This window comes from Mangifera indica, chromosome 11, assembly GCF_011075055.1.
Source record: "Mangifera indica cultivar Alphonso chromosome 11, CATAS_Mindica_2.1, whole genome shotgun sequence".
In the NCBI taxonomy this organism is placed as follows: domain Eukaryota; kingdom Viridiplantae; phylum Streptophyta; class Magnoliopsida; order Sapindales; family Anacardiaceae; genus Mangifera; species Mangifera indica.
Genome location: NC_058147.1, coordinates 1039233 through 1060603, shown reverse-complemented (window position 1 = coordinate 1060603; position 21371 = coordinate 1039233). Strand labels below are relative to the sequence as shown.

General features: G+C 32.7%; 3 protein-coding genes across 5 annotated transcripts; 2 read left to right on the top strand and 1 right to left on the bottom strand.

Annotated features, from left to right (window-relative positions):
• The first annotated feature begins 378 nt into the window (after positions 1-378).
• Positions 379-2475, top strand: LOC123229195 (cinnamoyl-CoA reductase 1-like). Its single transcript, XM_044654838.1, has 6 exons — positions 379-533; positions 609-778; positions 852-1037; positions 1157-1325; positions 1923-2109; positions 2190-2475. Exons 1-6 carry the CDS (start codon positions 416-418, stop codon positions 2320-2322), a joined length of 963 nt encoding a protein of 320 aa, XP_044510773.1. The 5' UTR covers positions 379-415; the 3' UTR covers positions 2323-2475.
• An 11046-nt stretch (positions 2476-13521) lies between these two features.
• On the top strand, positions 13522-14140 carry LOC123229489 (cinnamoyl-CoA reductase 1-like). Its single transcript, XM_044655336.1, has 3 exons — positions 13522-13696; positions 13772-13941; positions 14015-14140. Exons 1-3 carry the CDS (start codon positions 13579-13581, stop codon positions 14123-14125), a joined length of 399 nt encoding a protein of 132 aa, XP_044511271.1. The 5' UTR covers positions 13522-13578; the 3' UTR covers positions 14126-14140.
• A 220-nt stretch (positions 14141-14360) lies between these two features.
• LOC123229488 (secreted RxLR effector protein 161-like) lies at positions 14361-20453 on the bottom strand. Of its 3 annotated transcripts, XM_044655335.1 has the most exons (3): positions 19899-20453; positions 15322-15419; positions 14361-15256 (listed from the first exon to the last, which is right to left on the bottom strand). In XM_044655335.1, the coding sequence occupies exons 1-3, from the start codon at positions 20113-20115 to the stop codon at positions 15251-15253; spliced, it is 321 nt and encodes a 106-aa protein (XP_044511270.1). In that variant the 5' UTR covers positions 20116-20453; the 3' UTR covers positions 14361-15250. The 3 variants fall into 3 exon arrangements, with proteins under 3 accessions (XP_044511270.1, XP_044511269.1, XP_044511268.1); XM_044655334.1 differs by having other exon boundaries at positions 14361-15419; XM_044655333.1 differs by lacking the exon at positions 19899-20453 and having other exon boundaries at positions 14633-15256; positions 15322-15963.
• Positions 20454-21371: the final 918 nt, after the last annotated feature.

Below are 21371 nucleotides of genomic sequence, written 5' to 3'. Positions count from 1 at the left end.
AGAGTGTTTAAAATAAAAATTTGCTATATAAAAATTAGATCTTCAATTTTATTCAATGTAATGATTATGACTCTACTCATTGGACCCAAAAAATAAACCAAAACATAATATAATGCGACTTTGGTGAGGTTCCATGAAAAAATTAAAAAAACAGGAGGTTCAGAATGTATATTTTGCCATAAGGAGGGTGGCTTGGAAAACAATTTTTTTAATAGACCAAAACATTGACCGGAAAATTTTTCTAAGGAATGACATCACCGATGACTCAGCAGTGATCTCATTCATTATGCTCGACCTTAAACTTGTTGATTGCAAAAGACGTTCACGAATTGAACCAGAGGCCTATATATAGAACTTCATATTCCTCCTACAGGCACCCAGAAAGAAAAAAAAATCTTCAGACGTAGTTTTGACGATGGCATTGGAGAAAGAAAGAGTGTGTGTAACAGGAGCTGGTGGGTTCATAGGCTCATGGACGGTCAAGCTTCTTCTCTCCAAAGACTACTTTGTTCATGGAACTGTTAGAGAACCCAGTTAGTATCTTCTCTCTTTTTCACTTTTGATGTCTGGAATTGTTTCTAATTGTAGATATGTTGAAACTGGTGCAGGAGATGAGAAGAACGCTCATTTATATCAACTTGAGAAAGCATCTAAGAATCTGAAACTCTTCAAGGCAGACCTATTGGATTACGATTCTCTCTATTCCGCAATCGTTGGATGCAGTGGAGTCTTTCATGTAGCCACTCCTGTTCCATACACAGATGTACAAAATCCTGAGGCAAGAAGACCTACACATAGTTTATATATAGATATTCTATTTTCTTCTTTATTAATAAAATACAATGCTGCAGGTGGGGATGATTGAACCAGCTGTAAAGGGCACACTCAATGTTCTGAAAGCATGTGCTGAGGCAAAAGTTAAGAGAGTTGTTGTAGTGTCATCTGTAGCTGCTGTTGTCTACAACCCCAGCTGGCCCAAGGGTCGAGTGCTGGATGAAACTTGTTGGTCTGATAAGGAGCATTGCAGAACAAATAAGGTATCAGCTTAAGAGCTCATCTTCTTTATATTAAATTCAGATGAAACGTTCATCAGTTTTGAATTTCGCTTCTTATACTACAAAATGAAACTATCCAGAGCTTTTTTTGGTGTTGACAGAGATGGGGATGGTATGCTTATTCCAAAACGGTAGCGGAAAGAGAGGCTCTGGAATATGGAAAAACAAATGGGCTTGATGTTGTAACCATTTGTCCTGGCTATGTTTTTGGGCCAGTTCTGCAGTCCACAATGAACACTAGCAGCTGGATTCTCGTAAATCTAATGAAAGGTACTACTCTCTCCATGACTATTCTGTAGGACAAAATCTCGTAATTAATAATGATGTGGGTTCACATTTTAAGGTTAGTGTCAACCATTTTTGGTATGGCATCAAAGCCTAGTCAAGCAAGCAGAGTTAGACCATATTTCGTGTGAGATAAGAAAAATCAAACCCAAATTTAGATAAATCACTTCATGTGGCATCACTTGCTCTTAAGGTAAGTGTTGGACCTTGAAAGAAACTAGACACTTGAGGTAAAACCCAAATAGATTCATGGGTTAACGAATCATAATTAGACTCTATTTTGAACTCAATTAATAAGAATAAGATCTAAATTTAAATAGGTCATTTCGTGTGATACTGGTTATAAAAGTGTTTGAATATATAAGTTTATCTAAGACCCATTTGAGCATAATATATAAAATGTGAGATTATTGAAGTAAAAATCAAATAGCTCTTAACAGAAAGTGTCAATTGTTACCGATGCAATTGATAGAAGTGTTGATCTATAAAAGTCTCATATTATAATGTAATAGCTATTAAAATGCATAATTAATAAAGATGTTGACGAGTACTCAAGTTTATTAACATTCTCTATCATAAAAGGTCCCGAGTCAGATGAAAACCAAGTGCGGATGATAGTTGATGTGCGTAATGTAGCAGAAGCCTTAATTTTACTATATGAGAAGCCTGAAGCGGAAGGGAGATATATATGCACTGCGTACGGATGCAAAGGACAAGAACTTGTTGATAAACTGAAGAATCTATATCCTCATTACACATATCCCAAATTGTAAGTCTCCTTCAAATGAACCTGTATATTATTAGCTTGTTTTTGGTGATTTGTTCTCAATAGTACTCTTGCATTGGCAGCTTTACTGAAGGAGAGGAGGACAAAGTTCTAACTTCAGAAAAATTGCAGAAGCTGGGTTGGAGTTTTAGGCCTTTGGAAGAGACTCTTACTGATTCCGTCGAGAGTTACAAGAAAGCTGGAATCTTAAATTAAGAAAGTTGTACTGGGTATATTTATGTGTCCACCCTCTTCTGCTTACAGGGAGGGTGTGGTTTTGAGGTTTATACAAGTTTTTCTTCAGATTCGAATCAGTGTAGTGTTTAAATAAATAATAAAATAATATTTAGAATAATTTTCTTTATTTAATTATTACAATTGAAATTCCAATTACATCTAATCAAAATTGAATTTAACATTATTGTCAATCATGTCCAACTTCACTTATAATATATTGAATTTGTATAACAGGAATTGTAAATTTCTATTTCAAAACCAAGTTGCTTTTGCGACACGGAATGAGTAATCTAGGATAGATATGCTCTGAATTGGTGCAAATTCAATTGATAAATTGGATTGAAATGCAAAATCAAGTTGCTCTCAAGCAGAGTTTTGAGTTCAGCTTTCAATTTTTATTTATTTATGACAATGGACTCACTTGCTTCCTTTGAGACAAAATGGTGCTGTAATATCATACTCATTTATGATGATAAGACCGATCCACTTCATCAATAAGAACCATACATACATGTCAAATTATGAAGATAAGTTACCCAAGAAGATATTTTCAAGTGTGCTGCTAATCATGGAATATAAATAAATAAATAATATTAAATTAGAATATTGGTTGGGATTTAATTAGTGTCGACATACCGTCATCAAAATTAATTGTTTATGATAAATAAGACGTCTCTATCTCTATTATTTTTATTTAATGAAAAATCTTATTCAAATTAAATTATCACAGCAAAAGTATTTAGAGATACGTAATTACTTTGGTCTTTAAAATAAGGCCAAAGAGTTTTTTTTCTTTCAACTTTGGTGAATTTTGAAAGTTATATTTATAAAATTTAAAACCATATTTATAAAGTTTAAAAATTTAAAAATTTTATTTATAAATTAATTGTGGTTAAATTTTTTTTTTTAAATAAAGATAAAATTATTATTTCATTAATAGTATTTAAAAATATAAAATTTACTAAATTTTAAAAACTAACAACTTTATCTTTATCTAAAATTTTTTAACTTTAAAAAATCATAATTTCTCCCCTAAATTGAAGGTTTTCTTCTTCACCATTTCGACCGCTCCTCTAATGTCGATAACCCTCTCTCTCAACTTTAAAACGTTGGTTAGTATACGACCTCCCCTCTCCAAAGACAAAGAGATTTAGAGATGGGAGGTCATTAACGTTAGAGATAGTGGCTAGAAGAAAAAAGAAAGAAACCATAAGTTAGGAGAGAAGGAATGTGACCTTTTAAAATTTAAATTTGATAATTTTAACATTCATATAGATGGCTTGGATTGTAAAGTTGTATGAGATCTAGGTTTGCTTAACATCGGAATTTTAATTTATGTGATATATTAGTTGTGGATAAGGTTAAACTTAAATTAAATTGGTTCAATTTAAAAAAGAATTTAATTTAATTTGAATTCGTTTATATCAAATTTGAGTTAAATTTGAATTAATAGAATTGGATTATTTTTGAAATCAAGTCAAATTTAAATTTGAGAGAGTTTGACTCAATTCAGCTCGAAAGTAAATAATAACTCAATTCAGTCGGAATTTAATTTATGATTTAATCTGAGTCATGTCAATCAATTATCAAAATGACATTATTTTATCCGTTATTAAATAAAACAATATTGTTTTCTACTAAAAACTTTAGTTATAAATTTGAATTATAAATTTAAACTGAGCTTCAAATTTCAAATTTAAAGAGCAAACTAAACTCAAATTATTTCTAATTGTATTTTGTCTTTCATTTTGGGGCTACCCCTAACTATAAAGTGAATCTTTAATTTCAGAGTTTTCTATATTTGATGTAATCAATTCAAATCCCCCGGAAAAAAAAGAGTTAATTACGAACTAAATCAAAAAGAGATAATCCCACTCAAGTATGGATATAAAAAAAAAGATTTAAGAGGTGTTTGATTTGAATAATATTTTATTAATAAAATAGAGAGATTATCTTGAAAATAAATTATTAAAAAAATTATTAGGTATAAATGATTACTGTATTTGATAAAATTTGATAGATATAAATAATTATTCTATTTGGTTAAAGGTAATAAAAGAATAATAGTAAATTATTTTACTTAAATGTCTTTGAATATAATTATTTTTATAATAAAATCAAAATTATCTTAATAATCTTTTAATACTTAAAATGAATGTGATAATCAGTTTCTCATCTATATTATCTGTCATATCAGTATTGGTAATAAAGAGATTAACTTAGTAATAAAATATTATCGTAATTTTTTATTATTGATAAACTAAATAAGATAATATAAATAATAAAAGATAAATTATCAAAATAATCTTTAAATCTCTGAAATCAAACGAACTATTATATTTTCATCATTCCAACATGCAACTTTACAGTGTTTTTATACAATAAACCAAACATTGCCCAAAATTTATTTTAAAAAATTACATCACTGATGATTCATAAGTGATGTCATTCTTTAAAATAAATTTCTTAGTTGCCAAGATACGTAGAAAATTTGAGAAGAAATACAAGAACCAGCGGCCTATTTATGTAACTCCAGACTCCTCTTACAGGCACCCAGAAAGAAATATGTTATTACACATAAGGCCAAAGGACTATTTCCCACCTAAGCTATGTTTTTTCTGTAAATTCTCATCCGTTAATTTTAAAAAGCCCATTTACTTATCCATGGATTGCTAAAAAAAAGGTCAGATTGATGAATTCAAGAGCAAAATTATCATTTTATCTGTAATATTAAAAATAAACTTAAATTTTTTTTTTTTACCCCCAAACTTTAACAACTAACAGTTTTCCTTCAACTCAAGTTTTGAAAAACAACATTTTTCTCTTAAGGTTTTCAAACTTTCGGATTGAATTTTCTGGACCGACGATCTCTAGATGACATCTCTTCCTCTCCGACGTCTCCTCTTTCCGACCGTGCAACATCTTCCCCTCCTAGGCGTCGTCAGAGACGAAGACGCATCGTCTTCATCGACGACGATGTCATATAGCGTCAGAAGTGTACGACCGAAAGGAGGGGTCATTGGAGAGGGAGAGTAGGTGCTTGAAGGTTGCCAGTTGTTGTCGAAAAAATTGGATCTGAATTTGGAAACCCTAGGAGGGAAAATACAGTTTTTGAAAACTTAGGTTGGGGGAAAAGTGTTGGTTTTTAGGGTTTGGGGAGAAAATGATATGACCAACAGACTCAGTTAAGTTTAACGGCCCATAGATGGGTAAATAAGATTTTCAAAATTAACGAAGAGAACTTTGAGAATTCAGTATAATTTGGGTGAGAAATACCCCTTTGGCCTTACACATAATATATATTTATTGTTTTCTGAGGATAAGGTCAAAAATTTTCAAACAGGTATAGAAGAGAAAGGGGGGACAATTTTCTCTACTAATAGGGATGGGGTTGGATTTGAGCCGAATCAAGTTTGAGTTTAACTCGATTTGAAAAAGGTAAATTAAAGTTCAATTCGATTTGAAAAAGTCAAACTAAAACCTATGCGCAAGCTCGATAAACTCTCCCAACTAGTTCAAGTTTAGTTCAAATTGAACTAAAACCGATATTATTTTAACAAATTCGAATTAAAATTTTTTTAGACTTATAAGTTTGACGAGCCGAATATTTTTAAACTCAAGTTCGAGCTTGAATATATACAAATCTTATGCTCGAACTCACTTAAATTGAACTCGTTTTGGGCTCATTCAAGTAAAGTAGATAAATGAGTTTAAATAAACTCAATTTGAATCTAACCCTATGTAGTTTCCTATCATCTTCGTATCAAAGATAGGGAAAGGGCTTGTTTACAAAGATGGGGGATCAAGGTGCACCCTGTTCCCATCCCTACATATAAAATATATTCTTCTTCTTTAATAAAATACAGTGCTGTAGCTGGAGATGATTGAACCGGCAGTAAAGGGAACACTCAATGTACTGAAAGCATGTGCCGAGGCAAAAGTTAAGAGAGTTGTTGTAATGTCATCTGCAGCTGCTGTTATCTACAACCCAAGCTGGCCCAACGGTCGACCACTGGATGAAACTTGTTGGTCTGATGAGGAATATTGCAGAACAATTAAGGTATCAGCTTTCGAACTCATCATCTTTATATTAAATTCAGATGAAACGTTTATCATTTTTGAATTTTGCTTTGCATACTACAAAATGAATCTGTCCAGGGCTTTTTATGGTGTCGACAGAGGTGGTATTCTTCTTCCAAAACGGTAGCGGAAAGAGAGGCTCTGGAATATGGAAAAAGCAATGGGCTTCATGTTGTAATGTTTTTGGGCCAATTCTGCAGTCCACAATGAACATAAGCAGCTTGATTCTTGTTAATATACTGAAAGGTACCAAACTCTCCATGAGTATTTTGTACGACAGCTTGTCAAGATCCATTTGAGTGTAAAATTGTAAGGGTAGAAATGAATCAAATGGAACCCAAACATTTTATGGTTTGAATTTGGTTCAAATAAAAAACGAAACAACTCAAATTTAGTTTGAGTTTGTTAAATCAAATTTAAAGGTAATTCTAATTTAGCTGGCTTTAGGTTTGAAGTTAGAAGGGTAACTTGAAGTTTGAAGTTCATAGCTTGAATTGCGGCTCAAATTTGTGACTCATTGACAAAATAATACCGTTTTATCTAAGAACAAATAAAACAATATTATTTTAATTATTGCTTGACATGATTCGAATCAAGTCATGAACCAAGTTTGAATCAAATCAAGTCATCATCTATTTATAAATTAAATCGAGTCAAACTTCTTTTAACTTAAGTTTGGTGAAATTTGGTTTGGTTTTAAAAACGAACCAATCTTTTAAACTCAATTTCAACCTTCTCAAATTCAAACTGAGCAAAACCAAACTAAATTTTGAGATTGTGCAAACTCGATTCAAGTCCACCCTTAAGTGTAATTTTCTCATTAGCTAGTCTCACCCTAAGTGCAATCATTTGATACCAAAAACATGTTAAAACTTGTAATTAATAAAGCTATTGAACCACACTCTAACTTTATGGTTTAAGTTTTTTAATAAAGTACCAAAGCCTTTTAATCGAAAACCCATTTAAGTATGGTGGGCTGAGGTAATTAAAATGCATAATTAAAAGTTTAAAACTTAAGATTCTTAACATTATCTATTATCATATATAAGGTTCCGAGTCACAGGGAAACGGGCTGCGGTTGATAGTTGATGTGCATGATGTAACAGAACCCTCAATTTTGCTATATGAGAAGTCTGAAAGCAGAAGGGAGACATATTTGCACTGCATACGGCTGCAGAGGACAAGAACTTGTTGATAAACTGAAGAATCTATATCCTCACTACACATCCCAAATAGTAGGTCTCCTTATAATGAATTTGTATGAGGTTTTATTCATTTTTTTGTCAGTAATAAAACTTTGAATTCTCAATTGAGTATTCAGATAATGATTGGTTTAAATATCTAGTTGAATATTCATGACTCGATGCACATAGTTTCTTTTGTTATTTGCTTGTTTTCGGTGATTTGTTATCAACATTGCTTTTTTTACATTGGCAGCTTTACTAAGGGAGAGGACCACAAAGTGCTAACTTCAGGAAAACTGCAGAAGCTGGGTTGGAGTTTCCTGCCTTTGAAGGAGACTCTGATGTACAGTCATCACTCTCTTAAACTTTTGGCATATTTTTTCTAAAAGTGTTTTTACATGTAAACTTTTAATTTTAGTGATGAATCAGACAATCGTTTTTTGCTCTAAACTTTATCCTAGTCTGGACTGTGGACAATTTTGAAATGGGCGGAGACGGTTATGAAGGGGGGAAGAATAAAATCGTGGTTTGGAAAGGAGAGAGGGAAGGAAATTGGGTTTTGTTTGGACAACTTTAAGCTGATCAAGGGAGAGAGTTTTGATTCTCGAAAGCCAGTGGAATTGTAGATAGTCTAGCCACTTGAATAGCTAAACAAATTAAGGAGAGGTTCTGACCTCTCAGAAGCTAGACCAGGGAGAGAAAATCGTCGACGGATTATTCTCCTTTTTGTGTTTAAAAGAATAGTCAGGCTTATCCACTACTTTGTGAGGCTTCCAACATTACACTACCCCTTCTGCTTTGGTTTTGGGAATTGAGCCTGTAACATGGGCCATGGCTTATGTTTTACTTGAAAATTCGTGTTGCTAGATTGAAAAGGAAAGTTTTATACTTGCATTGGTGCTATTTAATTATCCATGGGTTGGGATTTTTTGTTTTTTTTGAAAGGATACTTTATTTGAGTTGGATAATTTTTTTTGGAGTTAAATCGCTTATATTAAACAAATAAAACTTTAAATGAACAACTGATCCATAGTTTTTGCCCTGATGATTGCTCCCTCCGCCCACACGTGGTGGCTTAGTTGGTCGCTGACGAACGTCCATTTCTGATATTACAGCGGAAACAGAGGTTTAGAAATTCACGAAGCCGGAAAAGAGATCGTGTTTGTTTGGAGGGATGAACCTAGTCAGAAGGACAGAGGAGTGTATTTATAGGTGGCCGAGCTGGCACTGTTTCCACACGTGTGATTCCCTCACGCTTTTGATAACAGCCTGTTTCTTGAAATCTGAATTTACCATAATGGGCATCCAATAATAGTAATTTCATAAATTAATTTGCAAAAATACGGCATTATCTAATTACTTAAAATACCCTTGTATAGTAATTCATTAAAGGAAAGTTGCTAAGTGGCTTCTGATATTTGTCATTTTACAAATATGCCCTTTCTTCGGACAGTTGAGCATCATCACTCCCTTTTGTGACACCTTGACTTTAATTTATTGGCTATTCAACCAAACACCATTATTTCTGGTTGAGTAAACTAGAAAATTATTTTCCCACCCTATATTTAACTAAATTATATTCTCACATTATAGAATCTTAAATTCGATTTTATAGAAAAAAAAAAAAAACTAACAGTGGAAGAATAAAAATGTTATTTTCTTTTTAAATTAAAAAAATTGGCATAACTCCTAAATTAACACTAGATAATGTGTAATCCAATAAAATCACACATTCTTTAATATAATTTCGATCGTTATATTACTTTATATAAATATTACTTTCGTATTTCAATTCAATGAATATAATTTTAAAAGTGTACGTAAAAATTTTTAAATTTTAAGAGTCTATTAATATAATACTCAAATCGAATTATAACAAGTTTGAGCATAACTCTAAATATTTATACTTTAATTCAACTCAACAATAATTGAATCGAACTCACTTCGACCCAAACCAAGTGTGAGAAGCTTGTAGGTGCTTGACTCGTTTGCATTCTTTTGTGACAGTTTCACCCCTGTCCACTAACAAGGTTAAATTATGGATTTAAAAATATAATTTAAGATTTGTAAGGGCAACCTCATCAAGTAACAAAGTTAAATTCTAGATTAAAAATTATAATTTAAAATTTATAAGGGGTGGATAATTGTAATACCTAAAATCTATTTCATTAATTTGATTAACTCATTTTTTCTCCCCCTTTGATCGATAATTTTAAACTTAGCAGGAGACGATGTTACATCGAGGAAGACGAAACATCATCTCCCCAACGATGACAATAGATTATGTCTTCATAAGAGAAGACGAATAGTTTTGCCTTCCTAACAAAACTGAAAGTTATTTTCGACGTCAATCGATGTTATCTAAGCTTTCAATCGAGAGAAGCTTAGCAACTTGAGGAATAGAAGACTTCAGGAGATATTCGTTACTGACAATGACATTGGATTTGACGTCGAAGATATAGAAAATAAACCTAGAGGAGAAATATCATTTTTTAAAACTTGAGTTAGAGAGAAACTTTTAGTTTTTAAGATTTATGGGGAGAAAGAAGATTGAATTTTAGTTTATTTTTAATATTATAAATAAAATAATGATTTTATTTTTAAAATTGTTAATTTTTGAAATTTTAAAAAATAAAAAATAAAAACTTGAGAAATTAAGATACTTTGAGTGGGAATAAATCCTTTGGCCTATGTTTAATTGTGTGTTTTAAATTCACGACTATCGGAATTTTATTTTGTTTATACATAGTCTAAAAATTGCATACTAGGACATTTAAAACATGTCAATAATTTAACTAATCAAATCATATTTTTTTCGATTTAATAATAAAATAAAATATTCAAATATAAGTAAAAATTATAAGTAATTGCAATTACATAAAAATATAACTATATGTAATCTGTAAAGATTTCAACCGCTAACTTTTAATGTTTTTATAATTTATCAATAAAACTATGCGTATACACTTTTAGTATGCAATTTAGATATATAGATAATGTGTTATCATATAATTAGACGATTTTAAATTAAAGATAAAATAATATCAAATCACATGATGATATATCATTTATACATTAAAATTGTATACTAAAAGTGTATATATATAGTATTGTTCATAATTTATTTCTAACAAATTATATTAAAATAATATTTCTCTAAATATTTGAGTTAATTCGTATCATAGTAAGTTATTTTCGTGTTAATCTTGATACTATTCAATTTAATTTTAAGTTATATTAGGATTAATTTGAAATAAATTTTGTATCAAAAAAATTTAATGTAATTCAATTTTTTTATCATACCTTATCATATTGAATTAGCTTGTTGTGTCAAAAAAAGGATTAGTATAGGCGGATTAGTGGAGAAGAATAGGATTGAATTTGAGCCGCATAAAATTTGAACAAAATCTAATTTGAGATCAATATATTTAGGTATGAATTTAATATAAATTGATTCAAATTTAAATATTTAAATTGACTTAAAAAATTTTATGATAACAATTAGTTTTTTTATATTTATCATAATTTTTTATAAGTATCCTTAAATTATATTAAAAATTAATATAATATTAATATAAACTGATACATAATTTTTTATAAAATAAAAATATGATAACAATTTCAGAATTTTAAGAAAATTTTATAATATTTTTAAAAATAATAATAATTTTTTATTTTATTATTATTTTTAAAAATATATATATTAATTAGATATCCGAATTAAAATTTTTCATAAAATCGAGACACAGTTCAAATCTCATGCCTGCAACCAAAGTCAACTGGAATTAATTTTGGATCAACCGATAGGGTTGGCATTTAATCTTTGCCCCATTTTTCTCGTGACTTTTGTTTTGTTTGTCAAAGTCTCCAATCTCTCAAATCATATAATAATGTCTCAACTGGAAATTTGACCACCGAAAAAACTTTATTATCTTCTTAATTATCAGTTGAAATTTTTAGTCCAACTGAAAACTAAGTGATTCTGATTTCATAAAAACGTTAAGTGTAATTAATTCTACATCAACTGATTTAGTTCATTTTATGAAGGTTTCGTCCTAAAGCTCTATACAATTATACTAATAAGAGACCGAGAAGTGATGAAATAAGGTTTCAAAGTATAATTGACTAAAGTATAATTGATTAGAATTGAATAATGTTTGAGTACCCATATAATAGTTTATATAAATGTTATATGTTATTCGCACGACTAATCACTCACTTCAAAGTATAATCAATTCGAATTGAATAATATTTGACTTAAACTCGATTTGATAGCATTAAGGTAGTAAGTTTATGACACAATTTCTTTAAACCCCTTAATTTTTAAAAAATTATATATAAATCTCATAATTTATATATTTATCAATTACCTTGTATTTAAAATTAAAAAGTAAAATTTTAAAGACATTAATATAAAATTTAAAGTTATTAAAAGTTTACTGATATTTTACACAAATTAAATTGTAAGCTCACAAAGCTCAACAATAATTGAGTTAAGACACACATAACTTATGAATGATTCGAATTGTTTACACCTTTATGTTTACTCATCTCATAATTAGTTGTTTCCAAGAGAAAGTTTCAACGCAAGACATGGATAAACTTGTATTATTAAATTTTGTAAAGAATCAAATTATGGATAAAGGAAATTTGAACGCAAGACAATAACGAATACTTGACCAAAGAATATAGGTGGGGAAAATATGCATGCAGCCCTCAGGTTGGTGACGCAGGCTACCATTTTCTTACACACGTGGTGAGAACACCGTGCTATTCTTCTATTCTAATACATGGGGAAAGAAAGTGCATACCAACTGGAGGTCTGATCCGTGGGCTTAAGCTACCCTTGGGGCATTTGAAATGTATTTAAATTGTGAGTTGTGGCTGGCTGTTTCAAGGCTTTGCTGAGGTAGGGAAGGCGACAGTGCTTTGGGAAGACAATCGTCTTCCCAGATAAAGACGACAACTTCGTTTTCATCTGATTGTTTTTAGGCTTTACTGAGGTAGGGAAGGCGGCAGTGCTTTGGGAAGACGATCGTTTTTTTAGACGACATCTGTCTGGAAGGGCGAAGAACTTCGTCTTCCCTGAATAAGTTTTTCGTTTTCCACTGCTCTTCTGACGTCGATCGAGCATCTAAATGGGAAAAGAGAGACTGTTAGAGAGAGAGGATGCTTCGGGAGAGAGAGGCTGCCAGTAATGGAGCCGGAGATGACGTCAAAGATTTCAAAAAGAAACTCTAGGGTGAAATTATCATTTTTTAAAACTTAAGCTGAGGAAAACTTTTAGTTTTTAAAGTTTAGAGGAGGCAAAAAAAGATAAAATTTTAAGGGATTAGAGTTTCGTTAATTTTAACTGCTCATAGATAAATATTTGAGATTATTAAAGTTAAAGGGGGAAAACTTGATAATATAACATACCTTAGATGGAAAATAATCCTTTGGCCTGAATATATACTTATAAAGATGACATTTTTTTCTAATTTATGACATGGTAAGTTTTTAATCTTTATGTTTTTTAAAGGTAGTTTAAATAATAAAAATGAAGAACCCTACAAAAGAGAGTTTAAATTTGAAATTTGGCCTATAAAAATTAGGTCTTTAATTTTATTCAATGTAATGGTTATGACTCTAATAATCGGACCAAAGTTTACTTAATATAAGTAATTCGACCCAAAAAATATAAAGCGAGTTCGGTGAGGTTCCAAGAAAAAAAAGAAAATAAAAAAGGAGGTTCAGAATCTACATTTTGCCATAAGGAGGGTGGCTTGGAAAACAATTTTTTTAATAAACCTAAACATTGACCGGAAAATTTTTATAAAGAATGACATCACCGATGATTCATCAGTGATCTACTTCATTATGCTCGACCTAAACTTGTCGATAAATTGAACCGGAGGCTTATTTATAGAACTTCATATTCCTCCAACAGGCACCCAGAAAGAAAAAAAAATCTTCAGAGGTAGTTTTGACGATGGCATTGGAGAAAGAAAGAGTGTGTGTAACAGGAGCTGGTGGGTTCATAGGCTCATGGACGGTCAAGCTTCTTCTCTCCAAAGACTACTTTGTTCATGGAACTGTTAGAGAACCCAGTTAGTATCTTCTCTCTTTTTCACTTTTGATGTCTGGAATTGTTTCTAATTGTAGATATGTTGAAACTGGTGCAGGAGATGAGAAGAACGCTCATTTATATCAACTTGAGAAAGCATCTAAGAATCTGAAACTCTTCAGGGCAGACGTATTGGATTACGATACTCTCTATTCCGCAATCGTTGGATGCAGTGGAGTCTTTCATGTAGCCACTCCTGTTCCATACACAGATGTACAAAATCCTGAGGCAAGAAGACCTACACATAGTTTATATATAGATATTCTATTTTCTTCTTGATTAATAAAATACAATGCTGCAGGTGGGGATGATTGAACCAGCTGTAAAGGGCACACTCAATGTTCTGAAAGCATGTGCTGAGGCAAAAGTTAAGAGAGTTGTTGTAGTGTCATCTGCAGCTGCTCAGGCTTAGAAGGTACTAATTCCCAAGTTTCATTCTTAACTAAAGCATCATATTCTACTTTCATGGCTTCAAACCATAAGGGATTTGAAAGAGCTTCAACCACATTCACTGGTTCTTTAGGGACAGATTCTGTAAGAAGAGAGAAAGTCCTTGGTGCTGGTAAGTGACCTGATTTTAGTGAAACTTCCAGATCGAAGAAACCAAAAAAAAACTTTCAGATTGGAGAAATCAAACACCAAGAAAATTGAAAACTGAAATGCATCAAACTTTTTATCTAAAACAAAAATCAGGTACAAAATTGTTTTTATACAGTAAACATTGGCAGCCTGACAATAACTGTCAAACAAATCACAACCCTACATCTAATCACAGTACCACAAAATCAATGACTTATCTGTGTGATGAAACTTCCAGGGATGCAAAGATGAGCAGTTGTGACGGTGAAAGAATGACAAGCAGTGAAGGGAAGAGGAGCAGTTCACTTTTCTTGAATATTCACAAATGACAGTCACAAGAAACAAGAAGCAGATATTTTTTGTTTAATGAATTTTTAATTGAAACGGTGTGTTTCATCTCTCCATCAAAACGCACCGTTTTCCTTTGTAATCTCAACATCCTCCCTCAAGCCAAGATAACAACATGCTATTGTAGGCTTGCAACGAAATACAACAGAGAACACAGAAAAATACAATGCCCAAAATTGCAATGCCATATTTTCTACACTCAGCTTCATTTATCCTCTGTCAAGTTGATTATCACACAAAACAGATAGACCCTTCTCAGAAGTAAAATATTTCCTCCTTCAGCTTGAATTCCTTTCAGTCTCAACTACGCAGGCAACTGAATTAACTGACACTCAGAGCATATGCAGCCAAACAATTCCTCTCTCAGTTGTAGCTCCCTTCTTAATTAAGAAAACACCTTCCTCAAAGCACTGTAGTACACCATAGAGTCTGCATTTGTAGCTTGCTGTTTCCACACCCATGTTCTTCAGTATCAGACCTTTCCTTTATGTTAACTGTTGCTGAAGAGTTCTCTTTGAAACCTTCAGAACCTCCAGGAGCTAGACTATTTTTCTCCGAGGCTTTTCTCCAGCTCACCCAGTCAACAATATACAGTTTACTTCTGAGCTCTTCAAACCTGAGAACAGATAAAGATTTAGTGAAAATATCTGCTGTTTGAAATTGTGTAGGGACATACTGCACCTTCAGCCTTTTTGCGGTAACCTGTTCTCTCACAAAGTGAATGTCAATTTCTATATGTTTGGTTCTGCTGTGTAAGACTGCATTAGAAGCCAATGAACCTGCACTGAGATTATCACACCAAATTATAGGAACTGAGAAACACTGCAATTTTAGTTCATTTAGTAAGCTGTTCAGCCAGGCAATTTCAGTAGATGCTTCACTAACAGCCCTATACTCAGCTTCTGTAGAAGAGAGAGCCCCAACTCTTTGTTTTCTAGAGCCCCATTGCACCAAATTACCCCCAAAATACATAGCAAAACCACTGGTAGACCTCCTGTCACTCAAATTCCCAGCCCAATCTGCATCAATGTATACCTTTATAGAAAAACACTTAGCTGGTTTGATCAACAGCCCAAACGATAAAGTACCTTTAATATATCTCAAGACCCTCTTGCAAGCTTGCCATTGAAGTTGAGAAGGGTTCTTCAAAAACTGACTTAATTTGTTCACAACGAAAGAGAGATCAGGTCTGGTCATGGTTAGATATTGAAGTGCTCCAATAGTGCTTCTATACTGAGTTGGGTCAGAGTAGGGTTCACTGTCTCCAATAAACAGTTTAGTGTTGGCTGCCATAGGTGTTTTATAAGATTTGGAGTCCTGCATCTGTGTTTTCACTAGCAATTCAGCTGCATACTTAGACTGGCATAAGTGTATCCCAGATTCATTGTTATGAACTTCTATGCCTAAAAAATAACTAAGTTCTCCTAAGTCTTTCAATGAGAACTAGGCATTCAAATCATGTATCAAGGCTTGAATATAACTGGTGTCAGGGCCTGTAAGCAGGATGTCATCAATATAAATGAGGATATAAACTCTTATTTCTCCACAACACAAGACAAACAAACTGGAATCTGAAACCACTGCAGTAAACCCTCTACTTAACAGAGCACCCTTCAATTTTTCAAACCAGGCTCTAGGAGCCTGTTTTAAACCATATAAAGCCTTTTTTAATTTGCAAACAAAATGAGGCTTATCTTTATCAACAAAGCCTTGAGGCTGACTCATATAAACCTCCTCTTGTAGTTCACCATTTAGAAAAGCATTGTTAATATCTATCTGATGAATTGGCCATTTATAAGTTACTGCCAATGTCAAAATCACTCTAATTGTTACAGGTTTAACCACTAGACTAAAGGTATCCAGATAATCTACACCAGGAGTCTGCTGAAAACCTTTGGCAACTAACCTAGCCTTGAGTCTTTGTACTGTCCCATCAACATTTAACTTTGTTTTATACACCCATTTATGCCCTACAAGATGCTGATCAGGCTTAGAAGGTACTAATTCCCAAGTTTCATTCTTAACTAAAGCATCATATTCTACTTTCATGGCTTCAAACCATAAGGGATTTGAAAGAGCTTCAACCACATTCATTGGTTCTTTAGGGACAGATTCTGTAAGAAGAGAGAAAGTCCTTGGTGTTGGTAAGTGACCTGATTTTGCTCTAGTAATCATTGGTTGACAAGACCTGTTGGTTGGATTTTCACCCACTGCTTTAGGATTTTCAACAGAAACAGCAACTTGTAGTGAAGTATTGGTGTAGTTGTCTGATGAGTCAAGTGTTTGAGGGGTGTTCGATACTGTGTTTTTGGATGAACATTGAGGTGTTGAGGTGTTGTTTATATGAGGACCTTGATTGTCTAAGGGTAGGGCTGCATCAACAGTGAACTGTGAGTATGTATCCTTAGAACCAGAATATTCAGAATCAGCTAAAGGAACTCTTAAGTTGACAGAATCTGTTGGAAGTATTAGAGAAGATGAAATGTGAATTCTGTCAAGTGGTGGAGATGGAACAAAAACACCAAGAGTGGAGTCCTTTGGAATTGTGGTATGTGACGTATAAGATGATGAAGACAACATATAATTAAAAGCTGGATCAGAGGAGAAAGGAAACTCATTTTCATCAAAATTTACAGAAGCTGAAATATACACTTTCCCAATTTTACTTAAACATTTGTAACCTTTATGTACAGGACTATACCCTAAAAAGACACATTTTTCTGTATGGAAATTGAATTTGTGTTTGTTATAGGGTCTAAGAAATGGATAACAGGCACATCCAAACACTCTCAATGAACTATAATCAGATTCCTTTTGAAAGAGCAATTGATAAGGGGTTGAGTTGGAAATTACAGAGGAAGGCAGTCTATTTATGAGAAAAGTAGAGGTTTGAAATGCTTCCCACCAAAGATTTAAGGGCATGCTAGCTTGTGACAGAAGAACTAGTCCTAGTTCAACTATGTGCCTATGTTTACGCTCAGCCCTACCATTTTGTTGATGTGTATGAGGACAAAGGTGTCTAAAACCTATTCCATGTTCACTAAGATATGACACAAGGGACCTATACTCTCCACCCCAATCAGTCTGTAAAGTTTTGATCTTTTTATCAAATTGGTTTTCAACTAACCTATGAAATTTTTGAAACAAAGGTAAGACTTCAGCTTTTGTTTTCAAGGGAAAAATCCAAGTGTATCTAGTGAAATCATCCAAAAAATGGATATAATATTTAAAACCTGAGGTTGACTCTAAAGGTGCTGGACCCCATATGTCACTGTAAATAAGTTCCAATGGTTGGGTGGCTCTAGAATTAGACTGACTAAATTGACTCTGATGATGCTTCCCATATTGACAGTCTTTACAAAAGGCAATGTCAGTAAAATCAGTAGTGTATTTCAGCGTAGTAAAAATGCTTTTCAAGGTTTTAACACAAGGATGACCAAGACGTTTATGCCAAATAAAGCTACTGATTTTATTTATATTCAAGGCAGTACAGGATGAAGAGAAAACATTACAATCAGAAGCCTCAAGTGGCATATGCACAGTAGAATCAACAACATGTTTATTAGAATCATCACTAGATAGATTATTACAGGTAGTAGAGTTATTAAGCAAAACAGGAATGATAGAGCAAAGATTCTGATGAATTGGATAGATTTAGACCATCAAAGGGAGTTTGAAGTTGATAGAGACCATCTTTAAGAGTTCCTTTGAGTAGCACAATTCTGGTATCCTTATCCTTAACAAGACAACAATTACTCATAAATTCAACTGTGACATTGTTATCTTTAGTAAATTTAGAAATGCTAAGAAGATTTTTGGTAATTTTAGGAACACAAAGTATGTTTTTCAAATGAAGATATTTGTTTGAACAAAAAGAAGGTAAAGATGTATAACCAGTATGGGAAATGTTTAAGCACTCACCGCTACCCACTTGAAGTTGCTGATTTCCTGCATAATCTTCCTTAACAGCAAGTTGATCAACCCTAGCTATAACATGGTCAGTTGCACCCGAATCCAAATACCAGCTTAAATCCTCCACAGTCTTGGGACTGGCTGTTGGAACAATAAGTGACTGTCGACTAGTAGTTGCATGAGCAGTAGAGAGATTATGCATCTGATCAGTAGGTATTTGTGGTCTTGGTGGTGTATCCACAGGTTGGGTAATTTGTGATGGCTGATAGTAAGTTGTTTTAGGTGTTTGGGTAGGCTGATAGTAAGTTGTCATAGGTGTTTGGGCAGTATACAAGGCTGTGTTTGTGTGGTATTGTGGGTTTGTATTTGTTTGCAATTGTGGTGTTTGATTGGAGTTGAGATTATATTGTGGTACAAGTGTATAGTGATGAGTCATATGGTTCTGTGGATCAGTATTTGGCTGTGGTGAAGTTACTGGAAAGCTGGTTGAATTTTGTGCAGAGGATACAGAATTATTACCAGTGTAGTGAATATCAAACCTATGATAACACTATAAGACAACATGTCCTGATTTCCCACAGAGTTGACACACTACTCTAGGTTTGTTAAAATTTCTCCCTCTGCCTCTGCCTTGTCTACCAGGAGAGAAAGACCTAAAATTCCTCTGACCTATGGAGTCATATCTAGTTGACTGTCCAGAGATTCCATCAGCAAGGAAAGCACTATTGCTGTCAACAACACTGTCAGGTCTATAGTTTCCATAGCCATGCCCAGTTCTACTAGTTTGCTTGGCCACATTAGCTACTCCCCCATTAAAATCAAAAGAGAGACTAGAAGTTTTTCCAAGTCTCTGCTCATATTTTTGAAGTATGAGCTTAAGATCAGCCAATGTGAGTTTTTCAGCCTGAGAATCAACTCTAGCTAATATATATACAACTATGGGCTCAAAATCACTTCCCAAGCCATCCAATATGAAATTAACCAGATCTTCTTCAGTTAAAACCTGACCACTAGCAACTAATGTATCAAAAATATCCTTCATTCTACGCATATACTCCTGAATACTCAAACTACCTTTCTTTAAGGTCTGTAAGGTATTTTTAAGATGCATAATTCTCACTTTGGATTCTGTGACAAAATATGTCTCAAGAGCAGTCCACACTCACTTGCTGAACTATAGTTTGATACTAAACTAAACAAGTTCTCACTCACAGATGAAATCAACCATCCCATAAGAAGTTTGTCATATCTTTTCCACATATAATATTCACTATTTCTAGTCTTGATATCACCATCATCATTATCAGATTTCACATAGACAAAAGGCAGTTGACAAGTTACCAAACCTGTTAGGTGCTCTTCTAGGTCATGAGCACCCGCAGCAAGAAGAGCTTGAGTCCTCCAGTACCGATAGTTCTCATCGGTGAGCTTTGGTGTGACAGGTTGAAGTGTTGAAACGGGAAAACCACTTGTTTGACTAGATCGATCACCAAATCCAGTCATCTCAGGTCGCTCAGGAGTCAACGGCGGGCCTGAAAAACCAGTGTTAGAGGAGTTAGCCATCTTAGACGCTAGTCAATGGCTCTGATACCAAGTGAAACTTCCAGATCGAAGAAACCAAAAAAAAACTTTCAGATTGGAGAAATCAAACACCAAGAAAATTGAAAACTGAAATGCATCAAACTTTTTATCTAAAACAAAAATCAGGTACAGAATTGTTTTTATACAGTAAACATTGGCAGCCTGGCAATAACTGTCAAACAAATCACAACCCTACATCTAATCACAGTACCACAAAATCAATGACTTATCTGCGTGATGAAACTTCCGAGGATGCAAAGATGAGCAGTTGTGACGGTGAAAGAATGACAAACAGTGAAGGGAAGAGGAGCAGTTCACTTTTCTTGAATATTCACAAATGACAGTCACAAGAAACAAGAAGTAGATATTTTTTGTTTAATGAATTTTTAATTGAAATGGTGTGTTTCATCTCTCCATCAAAACGCACCGTTTTCCTTTGTAATCTCAACAAGCTTCAAACTTATGGATCAAACTAAACTTGAATTACTCTTAGGGTATGTTTGATTGAAAGGGATTAAAAATTACTTTGGTAATCTTTCTTTTTATTACTTATATTACTGTATATAGTTTATAAATAATAAAAAAATTCGATAATTTTTATTACCAATAGTAAAGTAACAGATAATATAATAAGTAATTTGATTACCACCTCTACTTTAGGTATCAAAAGATTACCAAGATAATTTTGAATTTATTATGATATATAATTTACTTATTAATTTTTTAGAACAAAAATAATCTTATTTTCAATTAATATAACAAATGACATAAAAAATATTTTAGAATAATTATATTTAAGGGTATTTAAGTAAAATAATACAATAATATTCTTTTATTATCGCTAATTAAATACAATAATTATTTATACTTATTTATTTTTATCAAATATAGTAATAATTGATATTTAGTAATATTTAAAATAATATATTTTAAAGGTAATCTTTTAATTATATTTCCAAAACCAAACACCCCCCCCCCCCCCCCCCCCCCCCCCCCTCTTAATTATATCTTAAAAAGCTCAAACCGAATTTTAATTAATTTGATTTATATCTATTATTACTCATAAAGTCTGATTATTAAATTTAGCTATTACCATACTTAATGTGATAGATCAAGACTCAACCATGTCAAAAGTTAACAATCAACTAGATGACAACCAGATGCTGGACTCAAATAAGGATAAAACAAAGTTCGTGTTGTAAATTTAACCAACTGGAAAGAAAATTGAAGACAGATAG